Here is a 14,311-nt window from a genome sequence, read left to right as displayed (position 1 = left end):
GCTGTATATTGGCCTGCGGCTACACCGGGGCCACCCGGACGAAAGACTGTCCCATTATCCTCCTGTGACAGAGCTGAGTGGATTTTTTTTTTTTTTAATTTTTTTAAATAGAGCAGCGAAGTTCATATGGGTGAGGTGTTAGTATGGACAAAAGTTAATTATCAAACAGGTTACAAAAGAATGCGTTTGCTCCATAAATAGATGAAAGAATTCCCCCAAAATGCAACCGTGAAGCTTCACTTTCTACCCAAAACGTTCAGATTACCTTTTTCTTGAATAATCTCTTTTTTCTGCAGGCTTTGGAAATGAAATTGAAATAAGTTCTAAAAAAGTGAAATTTTACCACATGATCAACAGAATATTTATTTTAATTTGCAAAAAAACACTAGATATTGAACTACCTTTACTGGGATGGGGTGGCAGTTTTGTGCGTGCGTGTGTGTGTGTGTGTGTGTGTGTGTGTGTGTGTGTGTGTGTGTGGCGAGGGGCGTTAAAGTCGTTAATTCTCTCGGCTATCACTTCTTGGGGCTATGAACATTTTAACACATTCTTTGGGGGTTTAGTTGTAGTAGCCGCCAATACTTGTTTCAGATTCTGGGTTGTGATAGTCAAATATGTTCCCGATAGACATGAAAAAAAATCTGACTATCAGGAAAATATTTGACTATCAAAAGAAGGCTATCAGATCATAAGAGATCCTAATCAGAAAGCAGCACACCCATCACCCTCAGTTCCCAGACGTGTAGAAAAATACCTTTGCTGCATGTTAATGCAACATCAAGTCATCAGGTAAAATAGGGTCAATAGTCTATAAAAACCTAAAGTTACCAACATATACATATATATATATTGGCTCACATAAAATTTACTGGACGTTCTTGTGCGCAATCTGTGCGTAAATTTGGCCCGGGTGAATGAGAGAGACCCGCAGCTTCCCTGAGAACTTCTTCTTTTTCTCTAAAGAGGCATTCGCGGCCCGACGCCACAGAGAAATACAATAAATAATGTAATCCTGGTGTAATGCATAAGGCCGGACTCCTGTGTCGTGGAATACACATCGGCCTCGGTGCAGACGGAGGCCCGTGAATGTCAATGCCTCTGCCTAATGGCCAGTCAATGGAGATGTAATTGATGCGCAGGCGGGAGGTCGACGGGATTAGACTGTGAGAAAAAAAAGATCCCGAGGAAATAAGAAATAACAGGAAGGTGTATCAGACAGCGAGAGGCGCAGGAAATATGAAGAAGTTTAAAAGACCTGATTCAGCCGGCTTACATTTGATGTTTCTGGGAAGATTTTGGGGGGAAACTCGAACGTGTGTGATCTCTAACATCCACCTGATGGCTGTGTTACCTTCACGATACATGATTGGATTTGTTTTGATTGATATTTTACCTTTAATAATCAATCACATGAAGGTTTTTCTTCATTTTTACCAGCAATTTAACCGCCAGTCAGCATGTTTTCTCCCCATCCTCACATTCCAGCTGCAGCTGTGTGACAGTATATGTATATATGTATAAATGTATCTGTGAGTGTGTGTGTGTGTGTGTATATTGTCAATCAGACTCTCTACAGGCCATCACCTGTAAAGACTCTGCGATTATCGCCTGTTTGCAAAACGCTGTGAGGTCGATTAACACGTGGAATGATCTAACACCTCAGTGTCTGTAATGATGTAATTAAGCCTGAAAGAGATGAGCTTTTTTTCTTCTTCCTCATCTGGACGGAGATATAGTGAAAGGTTGGTGAACTCAGAGCGCAGCTTCCGATCATAATAAATAATAACAGGACAGCGCTTGGGTCAGTTTCCACAAAAGGAACAAGCTTTTGGTTTAATGTGATAAGTTAATGTTATAATGTTAAAGCTCGAAGAGGAAGCACACACAGGTAGAGGTACTGTATCTCCTCCAGTGCATTATATTCATCATATCCTGGTGGAACTTCTTTATCCAGTCTCACATCAGAAACATGACACAACACAAAACTGCTCCTGAATGCCTCAGCTCCACGGATAAAAGAAACAGGATGAATAAAAAGACACCTCACTTGTTCACAGATTACATTAAGAAGTGATTCTTTTGTGCTATTTTTTGTCTCATCAGTTACTTTTTAGATCTAATTTAGCAGAATCTGATATCCTGAAGTTCCAGCACAGCGCCACCTTCACGTTGCTCTGGGAAGAGAAACCACACACTTACCATCTGATTTCTAATTAATTAGAAAACAAATGTGGTGAAGCTGTTTTTGTGCTGTGTATCTCTTATAGCCACACACACTGTGAGCTGAAGGCTGTGGGTCATGGACTGATGGAGCAGCTCTGTATTTTGGCCATGGCGCATGAAGCTTCCAGCCTACCTCTTAATAAACATCTTTGATTGGTGTAATGTTCCTTTAAGGTCCCTTTTTTTTTTTTTTTTTAACCCCCCAACACACATTTAGCCATATCCTCTCTCTGCGGGCCGTTTCTCATTCCAATAGGCCTCCACCGTCCATTAACACCTCTGTAATTGGTTTAACAATGGCTGTAATGAGCTGACACTAATGGAGGAAACGACAGATCGGTCTACCAGGAGCAGGACCCCCCCCCGTCTCTTTTTCTTCATAATAAAAAAGAGCTGATTAATCATGGAGAGTTCATCAACCGGTTCCAAACTGCCTGCACCGGTTTGTTTGAGTTGGGGAACAGTGGATTCCTCCCGCAGTAACTGTGTTTAAGAACTACAAGTTCCGTCTGTTTGGACTCAGCTTTAAGGGCTCTCAATGCCTAATCAGGCTCTACAGGCCGTGATATCATCCTCCCTCTGATGAAGGACGATCTCCTGTACAAGCAGCTTCAGCTCTGTCAGTCAGACTGAGATCAAGGGCGCCATCTTGTGGTCACAAAACAGAAAAAGCCTTTTAGAAAAGAGTTTCTATTAAAGATTTGTTTGGTTCTTCAGAGTCAGTCAGCACTGAATTAACCTGGAAGTCCCTCTCACAGACACCGAGCGCTCTCACAGCACAAGCCTGAATTGTTCATTTCTTTTAAACCAGGTTGAATGTATGTGGATGTTAACTTCACACGGTGGAGCTGCTGTCTGACCCACAGGCCTAAAGCTCAGAGCTGCTCACCTGCAGTCAGCTGACGGTTAACGGCACACATCAACTCAGTTTCAGATGTGAATTAATGCAGTATTTGTCCACAGGGGACCCTTTTACATATGGATGTTTCATATTATACTGAACTGTACAATGAACCCAAATAGTGAACATAATAACTACAGGACGTTGGTGTAAAATGAGCAATGAAATGAATTTTGAGCATTTTTAAAAGATTATTTCCTGTGAATGTTGCATCAAACGTGAATTTTTCTGATATTTTTTGGAATTCTTATACAGTCCTCTGTCAAACATACTTTTTTGGGGGTCAAATTCAGTTTCTTCTCCCTGACACTTGGCCACTGTTCTATTAGTTCTTTGGTTATTTAAACTGCATATTTTTCTACTGCTGGACGAGGCTGTTAAGCAGAGAGTGGAGGTTCTGGGAATGTATGTGCTATACTGTGTGTACTCTTAAAGTTTTAATGTTTTCTTACACCCCTTAAAATCAAAAAGGCCTTGCGACCCCCCCACCCCATGAAGCTTTGGATGGATGTAAGAATTATGTGTTAATCACTTTATTAGGATATGTTTGAGGTTAGTGAATTCTTTCACTTTAAATAGTTTCCTGTTGTTCAGCTGCAGGAAAAACAAGCCAGAAGTTTGGACATGCCCAAAAAACATTTATAAACAGCCACGGAAAAATGTTCAGACTTTTAATTATGTATTAATTTAACGGCTTAATTATTCTTTATTAAATTATTTGGTCCCAGTCCAACCGAAGGCAAGATACTAAACTCCCCAAATTCCTCCAGACAGATGTGCTGTCAGTGTGTGTGTGTGAGCGGTATCTGTGATTAGGAAGCTCTGTCATCAGTGTGTGAATGGGTGAATGTGTTGTAAAGCACTCTGAGTGGTCGGCAGACTAGAAAAGTACATTTGCGATTATATTTTTGGTAAATTTGACTTGATTGTGTTTTATTTTTGGTATAAAAACAGTCAGGAATTTGTGTGGCAATAAAACGTCCTGTGGTACCAGCTGCTGTCCCTGTAGCCATGATGCCAACCAGTGTGCTGTTAACTCCGGTGACCGTACAGGACTAGAAAAACACTTCAGCAAAAAAAGGTTTTAGCATTTACATCTCGGTGATAAAAGTCAAGAAACAAACACAAGTATGCTAAGTTTCCATCCCATTTATTCCTGGTTTCTATTTTGTACATGAAGCTGCGATAAAACCGACGGATCTAAAAATGACACATGAATGAAAAGAACAAATATATATAGAGAGAGAGAGCTGAGAGGAGAGACCATATTCAAACAATTAATGGCCAGGCGACTTTACAAAGGCTTCGGATAAAAGCAAAAGCCGTCTGATGGGCGATTGAAGGGAGAGAGATTCAGGTTAATAATTGACTGGACAATAAAAAAGTCATTGCACTCCTACTTCCCCTGAGGTTCCCAGACACACGGACAGACGGTAAACATTTCAAAAAGGCACTTAACAAGGGATTGCATGATGTATCAGTGCATATTAAACTTAAATTCCACTTCTTCAAGGATATTTCTCTACAACAGACCTGATCTGTGGGAAACTATCTCAGTATACACGGAAGGCCCATATAAAGCTGAGTTCACACTGCAAGCCTTAGCGCTCAGTTCTGATTCATTGGTCGGATCGGACTGTTTTTGTTTGCCTGTTCACATTATTTTTAAAATGTGGCCCGTTACAGATTCCAGTGTGAACAGGTCAGGTTGAATCGGACTGATTTGGACCACGTATGAGAGCGGCCGATATCAGAATTTAAATGTGATTTGTGCTGTTCACATTGTCAGGAAAAAAACTGATTTGAGTCACAGACATACACCAAATTTGGGCCACTTGCAGTGTGAACACAGCCGGAGTATTTGCTGAATACTATAGACTTTTCTATGTACCAATCCATAGGTACAGTAGACCGTAAGGGCCTGTAAACTGTAACGGCTCGCTGAAGATAACCTGTTAAGACCTGGCCAAGAAATATAGCAATATATAGATTTTTTTCCCTCCATAAAACATTTACATCCAGAAACATCAGTTTGGGCATAAAATGACCTTTGGTTTGTCTGTGCGTCTGTACTCACAAGTACATCCTGCACATAAAGAGAGAATCCACCAGAAAAACACATTTCTAATGTTGGACTGTTCAATTTCAGAACATGAAATCCCTGCACATTTTTATGTGACTGGCAAATAAAGTGTGAACTGCATTAGATGGACAGTTTGTATGGTGATCCACATTTGTTCCAATGACTCAACAGACTGTGAGCTTTTTTAAAATCAAGATAAGAATAATTTCATTGCAACGCTGAAGATATCAAACCTGAAAATAAGCTTATAAATACAATATCCATTCCATAAAAGTGTCACGTGATACGAGGGTTGTCTTATCTCTTAGTTCTGGGAGAAATTCATTCATAAACGATATTAAACCTTTCAGGATTACAGTCCAACTCTTCTGCTTTCAGGTGGATTCTCACTTTAATAAACAAAAAAAGGTTTGAGAAATGATAATTACATAGTCCAAACTGTTGCATATACTATGACGAAGGATTGCACATACATACTATTAGAGATCTATAGAGTATATAACATTTAACATTCTAGTATAAAATATAGTCCTAGGCCTATCAATAGATATCTTTTCATATACATTCGGGGTAAAGCGTAGGCTGGGCTGGATCTTGTATGAAAGCAACATTTAAATACAGCCAAACACAGGGTCTCTGTGGCTGGTCGAGGACAGACAGATAACTGGTTGTTTGTACACAGCAAAACATTCTCCTTTCTCTGAGTCAAAGTCAACTTTATTTAAAGCTGACGGAAAAAACAAAACACACAGAGAAATGTCACGACTGGCATTCTGTCCACATCTCATGTCGGTTTGCACGTTCACGTGTTTCACTGGAGAATTTTTTTCCCATTTGTTTAAAAAAATAAAATTAAAAAAAGAATCTGCGCCGGGACACGGATTCAGTCACGAAACAATAAAAACAATTCATCTGTATTTCAAATTTAAGGTACACTTTGTTATCATAACATCTATTTCATGTCAGTTGTTGTAAATTGTGTTCGTAGAAGCACAAATATTTCATTTAGACCAATCATTGGCAGAGAAAATGGCATTTTTTCCCCGAGACAGTCAAGTTCCAACTGGTTCGGACTGAGAACAGCCTGTATGTGTCTGTGAGCAGTCTGATATCTGACCCACTGCTGCACACTGCCGGCCAGCCGCTCATCACCGAGGGACAGTGGCGACGAAGCAACCGTGGTTACTCTTTTACTATTTCAACATTTGCGTTGGATTTGTCGAAGCAAGCTTTTGTGCTTTCCCTGTGCAAACACAATATTGAGTGTACCGTTACAACAAACACTGGGCCATGGCTACTTTCTGGGAGTTTAGGAAGGGTACTTTGAAACAATAGACATACCTGTGTTAGGTCTGATGACAAGTAAATAAAATAAAACCAATGCCAATTATATATTAATACATTGATGGCCATATTGAGAAATACTGACATTTCAGTGGTCCTGTTGGCACTGTTTGTTTCTGTGAATACTTTGTAAGGGACTATGGCATCTTTGAAATGATTGTAATGGTGGTTCAAGTTTTTTTTGTGTGTAGAAAATCTTGTTGAAAACTGGTGTAATCTGTGTTTCTTCAGCCCATTTATTTCCAGCTGCTAACAGTAGCTCGCTGGCAGTACTAACGCAGGCGTGACTACATACACACAGTTGTTTCAACTGGCCCGACAACTACTACCTCCACAAAAAGCAGCCAGTGTTCAGCTGTTGATTGGTCCTGGTTGTCTGATTCCAGCAGTACACGGTGAGGGACGTTTTAATATTAATGCTCGGTTACGTCAGTCGCTGTCTTGGGAAAGTTGTGGCGTTATTTCACCGAGATTGTTGTCGAGATTTGGCGAGATTGAGCTTGAAATGCACAGGATGCACGGGGGAAATTTAATGCGATCAATGACATTTAATTTTCACATTCTCGGTACATCAGAAATGTAGTACTTAAGTTTTAAAGAGTCAAACTTGGCTTTAAAAAAAAAAAAAAAAAGAAACTAGAACAATAATTACAGTATGTGATGGTAGTCTTTGCCACTTTAGTCAGGTATCTGGCGAGGTCTGATGATGCAGATAGTATTTGGTGGTGTGAGCAGGTGGAGTTAAGACCTGTGCAATGGAGCTGAACTGTGTGTCGCTGTGTTGCGTCTCTTCTGGATCTCTCAGCGGTCCAGTGCACACATCTCCCTCTGGTGTGTGATACAACTCTGGGGAGACAAAAAAGCAAACAAATAAACAACAGGAACTTAAACGAGAGTAAACCTCCCACCGTATCAAAAGCTGTAAGACAAATCTACAGTTCATTGTATAATACTCTGACTGCCACCCACCCACGACACCCACGTTCAGAGCCTGAAAAGGAGAGTAAAGTACAGCAACTGCATTACCTGTAGACAGAGTAAACTAAGGAGCTTTCCTGTAAAATAGTCTCACAATGCAAACTGTTGCCAGACTTCAGACTACAGGTGCTAGTCTCTGTCTGTGGACCTGCCTGTTGCTGTGTTGGGTCCTGGTTTCCATTGAAAATCACCATCACGTCTCTCTCTCTTTCTTGACGGTGACATCTCCACCTCCAGCTCCGGCTCCACTGGCGGGTCCACCCCCGGCCCCGGATGCGGACGCACCCGCGGCTCCAGGTCCGGGCCCGGTCCCGGCTCCAGAGGCGGCAGAAGATGCAGCCCCTGCTCCAGGGTTGCCCAGTATGGTGGAGACTTCCCCCTGCATGAAGGCCCAAGGGGGACTGTTGGGAGAGTTATCCAACGCACAGCGCTCTCCGCTGGGGCAGTACACCTCTCCATCGCCCCGCCTGCTCTGGATGTACACTCTGGTGCAGGGGAAGCAGAACCTACGTTTTGTGGAGGTAGAGAAGACAGGTTACAACTTACGGTAAGGCGTAACTATTATAACTACTCCAATAAAGAGAAAAAAGGTTACACAAGTAATGGTTTTCAAGTAACTAACAAATGTTTTACTCTATAGAAAGCTACCAGAGCCTTAAACACTGGCTTAAATTACTGATTTGGATGGACTAAAAACCCAAAAAACAAACAATTCTTTGCATTTGTGAAGGTTTAACAAGAAAATGCTCAGTTTCAGATTATACACTCCAGTTTAAAAAGACAAAAAAAAAAAGAAATACACAAACCTGTGTCCTGGCACTGATGGACACTGAACAAAGTGTGTGTCCTCCAGCCTCTGGTGACACAAGGTGCAGGACAGAGTGTTTCCAGCTGAGTGGCTGTTGCTGGCAGACGCGGACCCCAGCTCAGAGGCACCACTGTGGGGTAATGCTGCAGCAGTGGTGGCTGCCTCTGCGGAGGTGCTGGATCCCAGGGGCTCCCCTCCGGACCTCGCGGCTAGGGGGCGTGGCTGCCTAGCTGGAGATGAGGCAGGCTTGGGGCTCGTCTGGCTCACGCCTCCAGCCATGGAAGAGGACGAAGACGGGAGGCCTGTAGTCTTGCTGCCGCCGCTGCTGCCAGCCACAGCAGTGTGGACCTGCGTCTGTGTCTTGGGCTGGTTCTGGGACGAACTAAGCTCTCGCTCCAGCTCCGGAGTGATAAAGGGGGCTATCCCCATCCCTATCCCCAGCTGTCTGCGGCTCATCTCGGCCAGCACCGGCGCAGGGAAGATCATGGGGCTGCTCATGGGGGCTGTCCTGGCGGTCAGACCCGCCGGCATGCCTGCAAGAAGCCCATGGGGAATCCCCGCAATACTTTGAGTTACTAGACTAGGCGGGATGGCAGCACCGAGCATGGGTCTCCGGCTGCCGCTCGGGCTCTGGCGGTTCACTTCTTGAGGCGGCTGCCCGTCGCGGTGCAACCCGTTGGGCGGTACGCGAACAGCCGAGCCGGTACTTTCCCCTCTTCCTCCCCTCTCGAAGCGGTCCGTGTGCGGCCTGCCTCCGTCCGCCGCAGCCTCTCCTCTGCCAGATGTGCCGTGCTTGTTCGGAGAAGGACCAGGTGACCTGACGTTGCCGTCCTGCATCCCGTGGGTCCGTTTCAGCTGTCGGGCGCTCGCTATCAGGAACTCAATCTGATTAGCTCCCTCGTAGTTCACACAGCCACGGCACACTACCTCGCTGAAGTCCCACACTACAGTCCACGGCATCTTCGGCAGGTCGCACAGGTAGCACCACTGGCGCCTGGAGGAAGAGGAGGGGGACGACATGGCTGACCTGAGCGGGGTTTCCACCAGCTAGCACACGTTAGCTCGTTAACCTATTTATCTCTGACAGGTGCACGCCCTCTGTTTGCTGACGACTTTCTCCTCTCGCGGGCCTCGGACTACTTTAGAACAACGTCACACATCCTGCAGATACAAACTCAGATACAACGCTCCAGTTGTTGTCGCTCTTTTTTTCCATATGTTTTGTTTTTGTTTACCCACTTCGGCCTAGCTCTTGCCCGCTGTCAACTGCTTCCCCCAGACGGACGCTGGAGCGTTACGTAACCTTTCGAGGTGCATTGTGGGTGTTGGAGTTTTCTCCCCCCGGTGGAGTCAACGCAAACCTTCCGGCCGTGCCTGCTTTTGGAACTACAACCAAAAAAAACTGGCACGGAAGTGAAGTAACTACAGGTCACAGTTCACTCGGTGTCAACACATGTGCTGCTCCTCGTAGCTGTGTGCGTTTTGCGGTAGGAAACTTTTAAATTGAGTTCTTTTGTGGTTGTTTTTTTAAACATAAAAATGCCGAGGAACATATCGTCTTCATCGAGCGAAGATGAAGCGGACAGTCCTGCTACAAAGTCACCCGCAAAGCAGAAAGAAACCGGTAAGTTTATCACGCAATGGTTGGTTGGCTGATGTGCTAATGGTTCGTTCAGTTAGAGCAGAAATACAGTGGTAGTATTTTTTGACTCATTAAAACGAATTAAATTGCCGCCATGTGTTTAAAGTTGAGATATGTTTAAATAAAAGTGTGTAAGCACTCTGTTAGTGACTCATCATTAAGCTGTGACTGTGTGTGTCTCTGTGTCGTCCTGTATTTAAGATAGCATTAAACTATGTGGCAGATTAGGAAATACTCTGAAAGTGAAGACACACACGTCTTCTTTAGGTGTTCTGTGTATTTCTGTGTTATTTTACTGATGAAATAATGAAGGTGTGCTGTTTGCATCCACAGATAAGCAGACCACCACCAGGTACCAGTGTCCAGCTGACTTTGTGTCTTTCTGCCATAAGCCCTGCAGCAGCACTCTCACAGAGAGTCTGAAGAACAACAACAACGAGTTATGGCTCATTAAAGCTCCTGTCAGCTTTAACCCAGAATGGTGGGTACAACCTGTCTGTTTTTGTCTCTGTCGCATTTAATCTAAAGCGCTGCGTACACTTCAATCTACTAAACACCAAATTATCTCTCAAGCTGAATAATAAACTCATTTTGATGTTCTAACGAAGATTAACATCAAAGTGAGTCAAAGACAACCCTGGCTGAGAGTTACAATGAGGGAATAATGGTAAATTTGGCAGGAAAGCGCCACAACTTACCCTGGAGAGCATCCAGGGTTAGATGAGATGAGATAAACTGTCCTCTACGAGAAGGGCCAACGTCGTCTTCATCTGCTGAGGAGACTGACGTCCTTTGGTGTGTGCAGGACTCATTTTATGACACTCTGGTGGCAGTAGTCTGTCGGGCAGCTGGAAGCACAGAAAGGGACAGAAAAAGACTCAACAGACTGCCTAAGAGGGCTAGTTCAGTCCTGGACTGCCCTCTAGACTCCATAGAGGAGATTGGGTGAGAGGAGGGTGTTACCCAAGCTGACGTCAATCATGCACAACACCTCTGACTGTGGCGTCCCTGAGCAGCTCCTTCAGTAACAGACTGCTGCACCCTCAGAGGAGGAAGGAGCACTACCGCGGGTCCTTCATCCCAGCAGCTGTCAGACTCTATAACTCAGCAACAGCATCATGTCTCCGTCTTACGTCTTACACACACATTATTATTGATATCAGACCTGTACTTTGAATCTGTATCTCCAGTGTGGGATCAAAAAGTCTATCTTATCTTCATGAATTCAACTTTACGTTTGAAAGTGGCAGAATGTTATTGTTTCTAAAAGTTACAAAAGCCTTGTTTCTACCAGGCAGTCATCTGTCCTGGTTTTTTTCTTACCTTTCTGTTGAGGTACCTTACACACTTTCCCTATAAACAGTCTCTGCAGTAATATGTGTGGCAATGTAAGAGACTCCACAGCAGCTCAGTCTGTAGAGACTTGCCTTGGGGACTGGATGGTCTCCACTTCAAGTCCAGCATGCACAACAGTATGCAGTGTGGTAGCTGAAGAGGTGCCAGTTCCACCTCCTGGGCACTGCCGAGGTGCCCTTCAGCAAAGCTTAACCTTCATCTTCAGCATAAAGTGACAGTGGTGCAGCTGGAGACAAGCTTCATCACATCGGGTGTAAACCTTTCCCGTTCTGTTTCGTGTGAATAATGCCTAACCCCACCTCTCTTCCTTCCATCCAGTTTCAGTGGCGTCAAGGTGCCCCTCTCAGGTCTCCAGGCCCTGAAGGTCCCTGTTGCTGCAGGCGGAGCCAAGACTGGGAGTGGGCAGCAGATCTACAGCATCCTGGCGTCCACCCACGGTACCTCAGAGCTCCACCTGCTCACCAGTGACAGGCAGTCGTCAGAGAACGTGGTTTTGGGCCCCGCTTTCTCAGGCCTGCTAAACGTGTGCGAGAGCTATGGAGACAGCAGCGCCAACCAGGCCCCTCAGGTCATCCCCGCCACTCCAGCCCCCTCCATACCGCCAGGGCTAAAACAGCGATTCCACCCCTTCGGCAGTAAGACCCCCACGCTGACCTGCGTGGCGGAGAGTGAGACGGATGGAGCCGCCTTCGGGCCCTCGTCCGCAACTCTCCGGCCCTTGGTAGTCAAACGGTTCGCGGAAGATACGTGGCGGGAAGAGGAGGAAGAAGGGAGGAAAAAGAAGAAGAAAAAGAAAGAAAAGCGAATAAAGTCCGAGCGAGAGGAGGAGTCGATGGAGGTGGTGAGAGTCAAAGTGGAGCGTGTAGCTGAAAGTCAGGACGGAGTGGCGATGGAGGTCCCCATCCAGGAGGCCGAAGAGAAGAGGAAGAAGAAGAAGAAAAAGAAGGACAGAGAGCGAGAGGAGGTGGAGGAGGGCGTGGAGCCCAGTGTGAGCGTGAAGGTGGAACAGGTAACGGTGAAATGTGAACCAACAGACTCTTTGTATGGCGACGCAGTGGAGGGTTCTGGGAAAAAGAAGAAAAAGAAGAAGAAAAGCAAAACTGATGACGACTGACTTAACGTCACTTTGTTTTTTTGATGTTTAGTTTTCTGTTTTTGTTTTGTTTGTTTTTTACCCTTATGTCTGAACCCATCTGAGAGCCAGTTTACTACTAATTCACCCCAGCTTATTGATGGTTGTATAATACAATGCTTGCTTTGGCAGGACATTGAATTCAGAGAAAAAAAAACAACAAACACATCCTGAATCAATTGAACAGGGAAACAAATTATACTTATGTCTTTAAGGCCCATGTTCCTATCATTATGAGCTCAGAAAGTGACAGTTTTACACACAAAGAATGTGTGAGACCGCAGCCATCGGAGGGTACACGAAGAAGAGTGTACGAAAGGGGAATTTGTGCGGTCGGTTTCTGTCAATTGGTGGTAGTTTTTATGGGATTATGCTCACACTCTGTTGCTGTGTTTGTGTACATATTTACACAACCGCCCTGGTAACGTGACGGGTTTGGCAGCCGGTTTGGACAACCAGAGGTGATGTGAAGACAGAATAATGGTTCATTGTCACGTAAAGGTTAGCTTTTCTTTTAAGGATGTGAGTCACATGTATTGTGGAAATAATTTGTCTGCAGGAAACACGTGTTACAAAATAAACTCCAAACAGTGATTAAAGGAAATGAAATGAAAATAAAAAAACGTGCTTGTGTTTTTGTCCCGCAGTCTGTCCGTGCAAGTGTTCCAGTGCCGCACAACATTTTCCCCTCCTGCCTTGTTAGAGCAGTGATTTCATCCAGCAAGAATGAAACTTGAACTCGTGTTGTAAGTCAGACTGTGGCTTTTATAATTGTGCAACAATAAGAAAGTGCACAATTTACAAGCAGTAGTTTTCTTATGATCGGAAGCTTTTGGTGGAAGTTATGTCACTGGGGAAGGCAAAAGTCTTTTCTCTTGAGAGACATTAAATGTTACTAAATTATTTCATGAATTAACAATATGAGTAGTATATTTGCCAATAAACTGTATTGTAAAATATTTCTTTCTGACTTGTTCAGGACAAAATGTGTCTTCTTGTAAATATCAGATGGTCATATCACCACTTCTGATGCAACGGAATCACACAGCAACGGAGAAATCTGATGAAAGTGCACTTTTTTCTGCACATTAAAGTATTTTTGCCTTTCATTAAATAGGTCCAGTGCAGAGTTTCACGATGATCTTTATGATCTTTTCAGTGGCTTTTCAACTCTGCCATGACTCAAACTATGCAGGAAACCCTTCATGGCTATAATCTGTTGGCGTGCTAAAAGTCGTATTTAAATAATGCTTCATGTCGGCACAAAATATTGGCATCAAGAACCTACAGTGGTTGATCCCAAGTCTATAAATCTCTGCATATCCATTGCCAGCAGAAATTCCTTTCAATTAAATGCAACAGAGAAATAAGCAGTTGTGACAGGGAGATGGCGCCACAGTCCAGCCTGTTTCCTGTGTGGAGCAGCAGCCTGCAGCCTCTCAACAACCTCTTATTATTTATATGCTATCATCTATTTTCACTAATGTAACACAGATCTGCTGTTGCTCTCCAGACACACACACAATGAAAGGATTTATAATTTTTCCATTTTGTGACGGCAGAGAACCACGGCTCTCAGTGACACTCAGGTGAAAAATCTTAGTCCAGGCTCTGCATCCTCCCCTCCTCCCTCCCTCCCTCCCTCCCTCCACTGCTCCCCTCTTCCTGCTCTGCACCGGAGTATGGTCCTGTTTCTTAATGAGCTCAGGCACCTCTGGCGCTATCACTCTCCCACCATCTGTAGTAACCCTCTGCACATGCCGCAAGGCTTTATTGATCCAGCTTCATGTGTGCACAGTATTTCTGCTGCGAAGGGGTCAGCTGGACCCAGAGTGAACAAAACC

General features: G+C 44.3%; 3 protein-coding genes across 4 annotated transcripts in view; 2 read left to right on the top strand and 1 right to left on the bottom strand.

Annotated features, from left to right (window-relative positions):
- LOC127362650 (rhomboid-related protein 4) overlaps positions 1-14,311 on the top strand; it is a 424,067-nt gene that overhangs the window by 175,539 nt on the left and 234,217 nt on the right. The window lies entirely within an intron of this gene.
- On the bottom strand, positions 4,259-9,617 carry irf2bp1 (interferon regulatory factor 2 binding protein 1). Of its 2 annotated transcripts, none has more exons than XR_007884485.1 (3): positions 8,336-9,617; positions 7,578-8,035; positions 4,259-7,397 (listed from the first exon to the last, which is right to left on the bottom strand). XR_007884485.1 is itself a non-coding variant. In XM_051398633.1 (3 exons), the coding sequence occupies exons 1-2, from the start codon at positions 9,355-9,357 to the stop codon at positions 7,723-7,725; spliced, it is 1,335 nt and encodes a 444-aa protein (XP_051254593.1). In that variant the 5' UTR covers positions 9,358-9,617; the 3' UTR covers positions 4,259-7,397; positions 7,682-7,722. The 2 variants fall into 2 exon arrangements, 1 of the variants encoding a protein (XP_051254593.1); XM_051398633.1 differs by having other exon boundaries at positions 7,682-8,035.
- polr1g (RNA polymerase I subunit G) lies at positions 9,605-13,090 on the top strand. Its single transcript, XM_051398649.1, has 3 exons — positions 9,605-9,961; positions 10,313-10,460; positions 11,654-13,090. The coding sequence occupies exons 1-3, from the start codon at positions 9,877-9,879 to the stop codon at positions 12,447-12,449; spliced, it is 1,029 nt and encodes a 342-aa protein (XP_051254609.1). The 5' UTR covers positions 9,605-9,876; the 3' UTR covers positions 12,450-13,090.

This window comes from Dicentrarchus labrax, unplaced genomic scaffold, assembly GCF_905237075.1.
Source record: "Dicentrarchus labrax unplaced genomic scaffold, dlabrax2021, whole genome shotgun sequence".
Taxonomy (NCBI): Eukaryota; Metazoa; Chordata; class Actinopteri; family Moronidae; genus Dicentrarchus; species Dicentrarchus labrax.
This window is presented reverse-complemented; position numbering and strand designations above follow the sequence as displayed.

Coding starts and splice junctions, on each gene's coding strand:
- irf2bp1 (XM_051398633.1), bottom strand. CDS start 9,357: ATGTCGTCCCCCTCCTCTTCCTCCAGGCGCCAGTGGTGCTACCTGTGC. Junction 8,036..8,335: donor CCATCAGTGCCAGGACACAG/GTTTGTGTATTT, acceptor CACAAAACGTAG/GTTCTGCTTCCCCTGCACCA.
- polr1g (XM_051398649.1), top strand. CDS start 9,877: ATGCCGAGGAACATATCGTCTTCATCGAGCGAAGATGAAGCGGACAGT. Junction 9,962..10,312: donor CGCAAAGCAGAAAGAAACCG/GTAAGTTTATCA, acceptor TTGCATCCACAG/ATAAGCAGACCACCACCAGG. Junction 10,461..11,653: donor GTCAGCTTTAACCCAGAATG/GTGGGTACAACC, acceptor CCTTCCATCCAG/TTTCAGTGGCGTCAAGGTGC.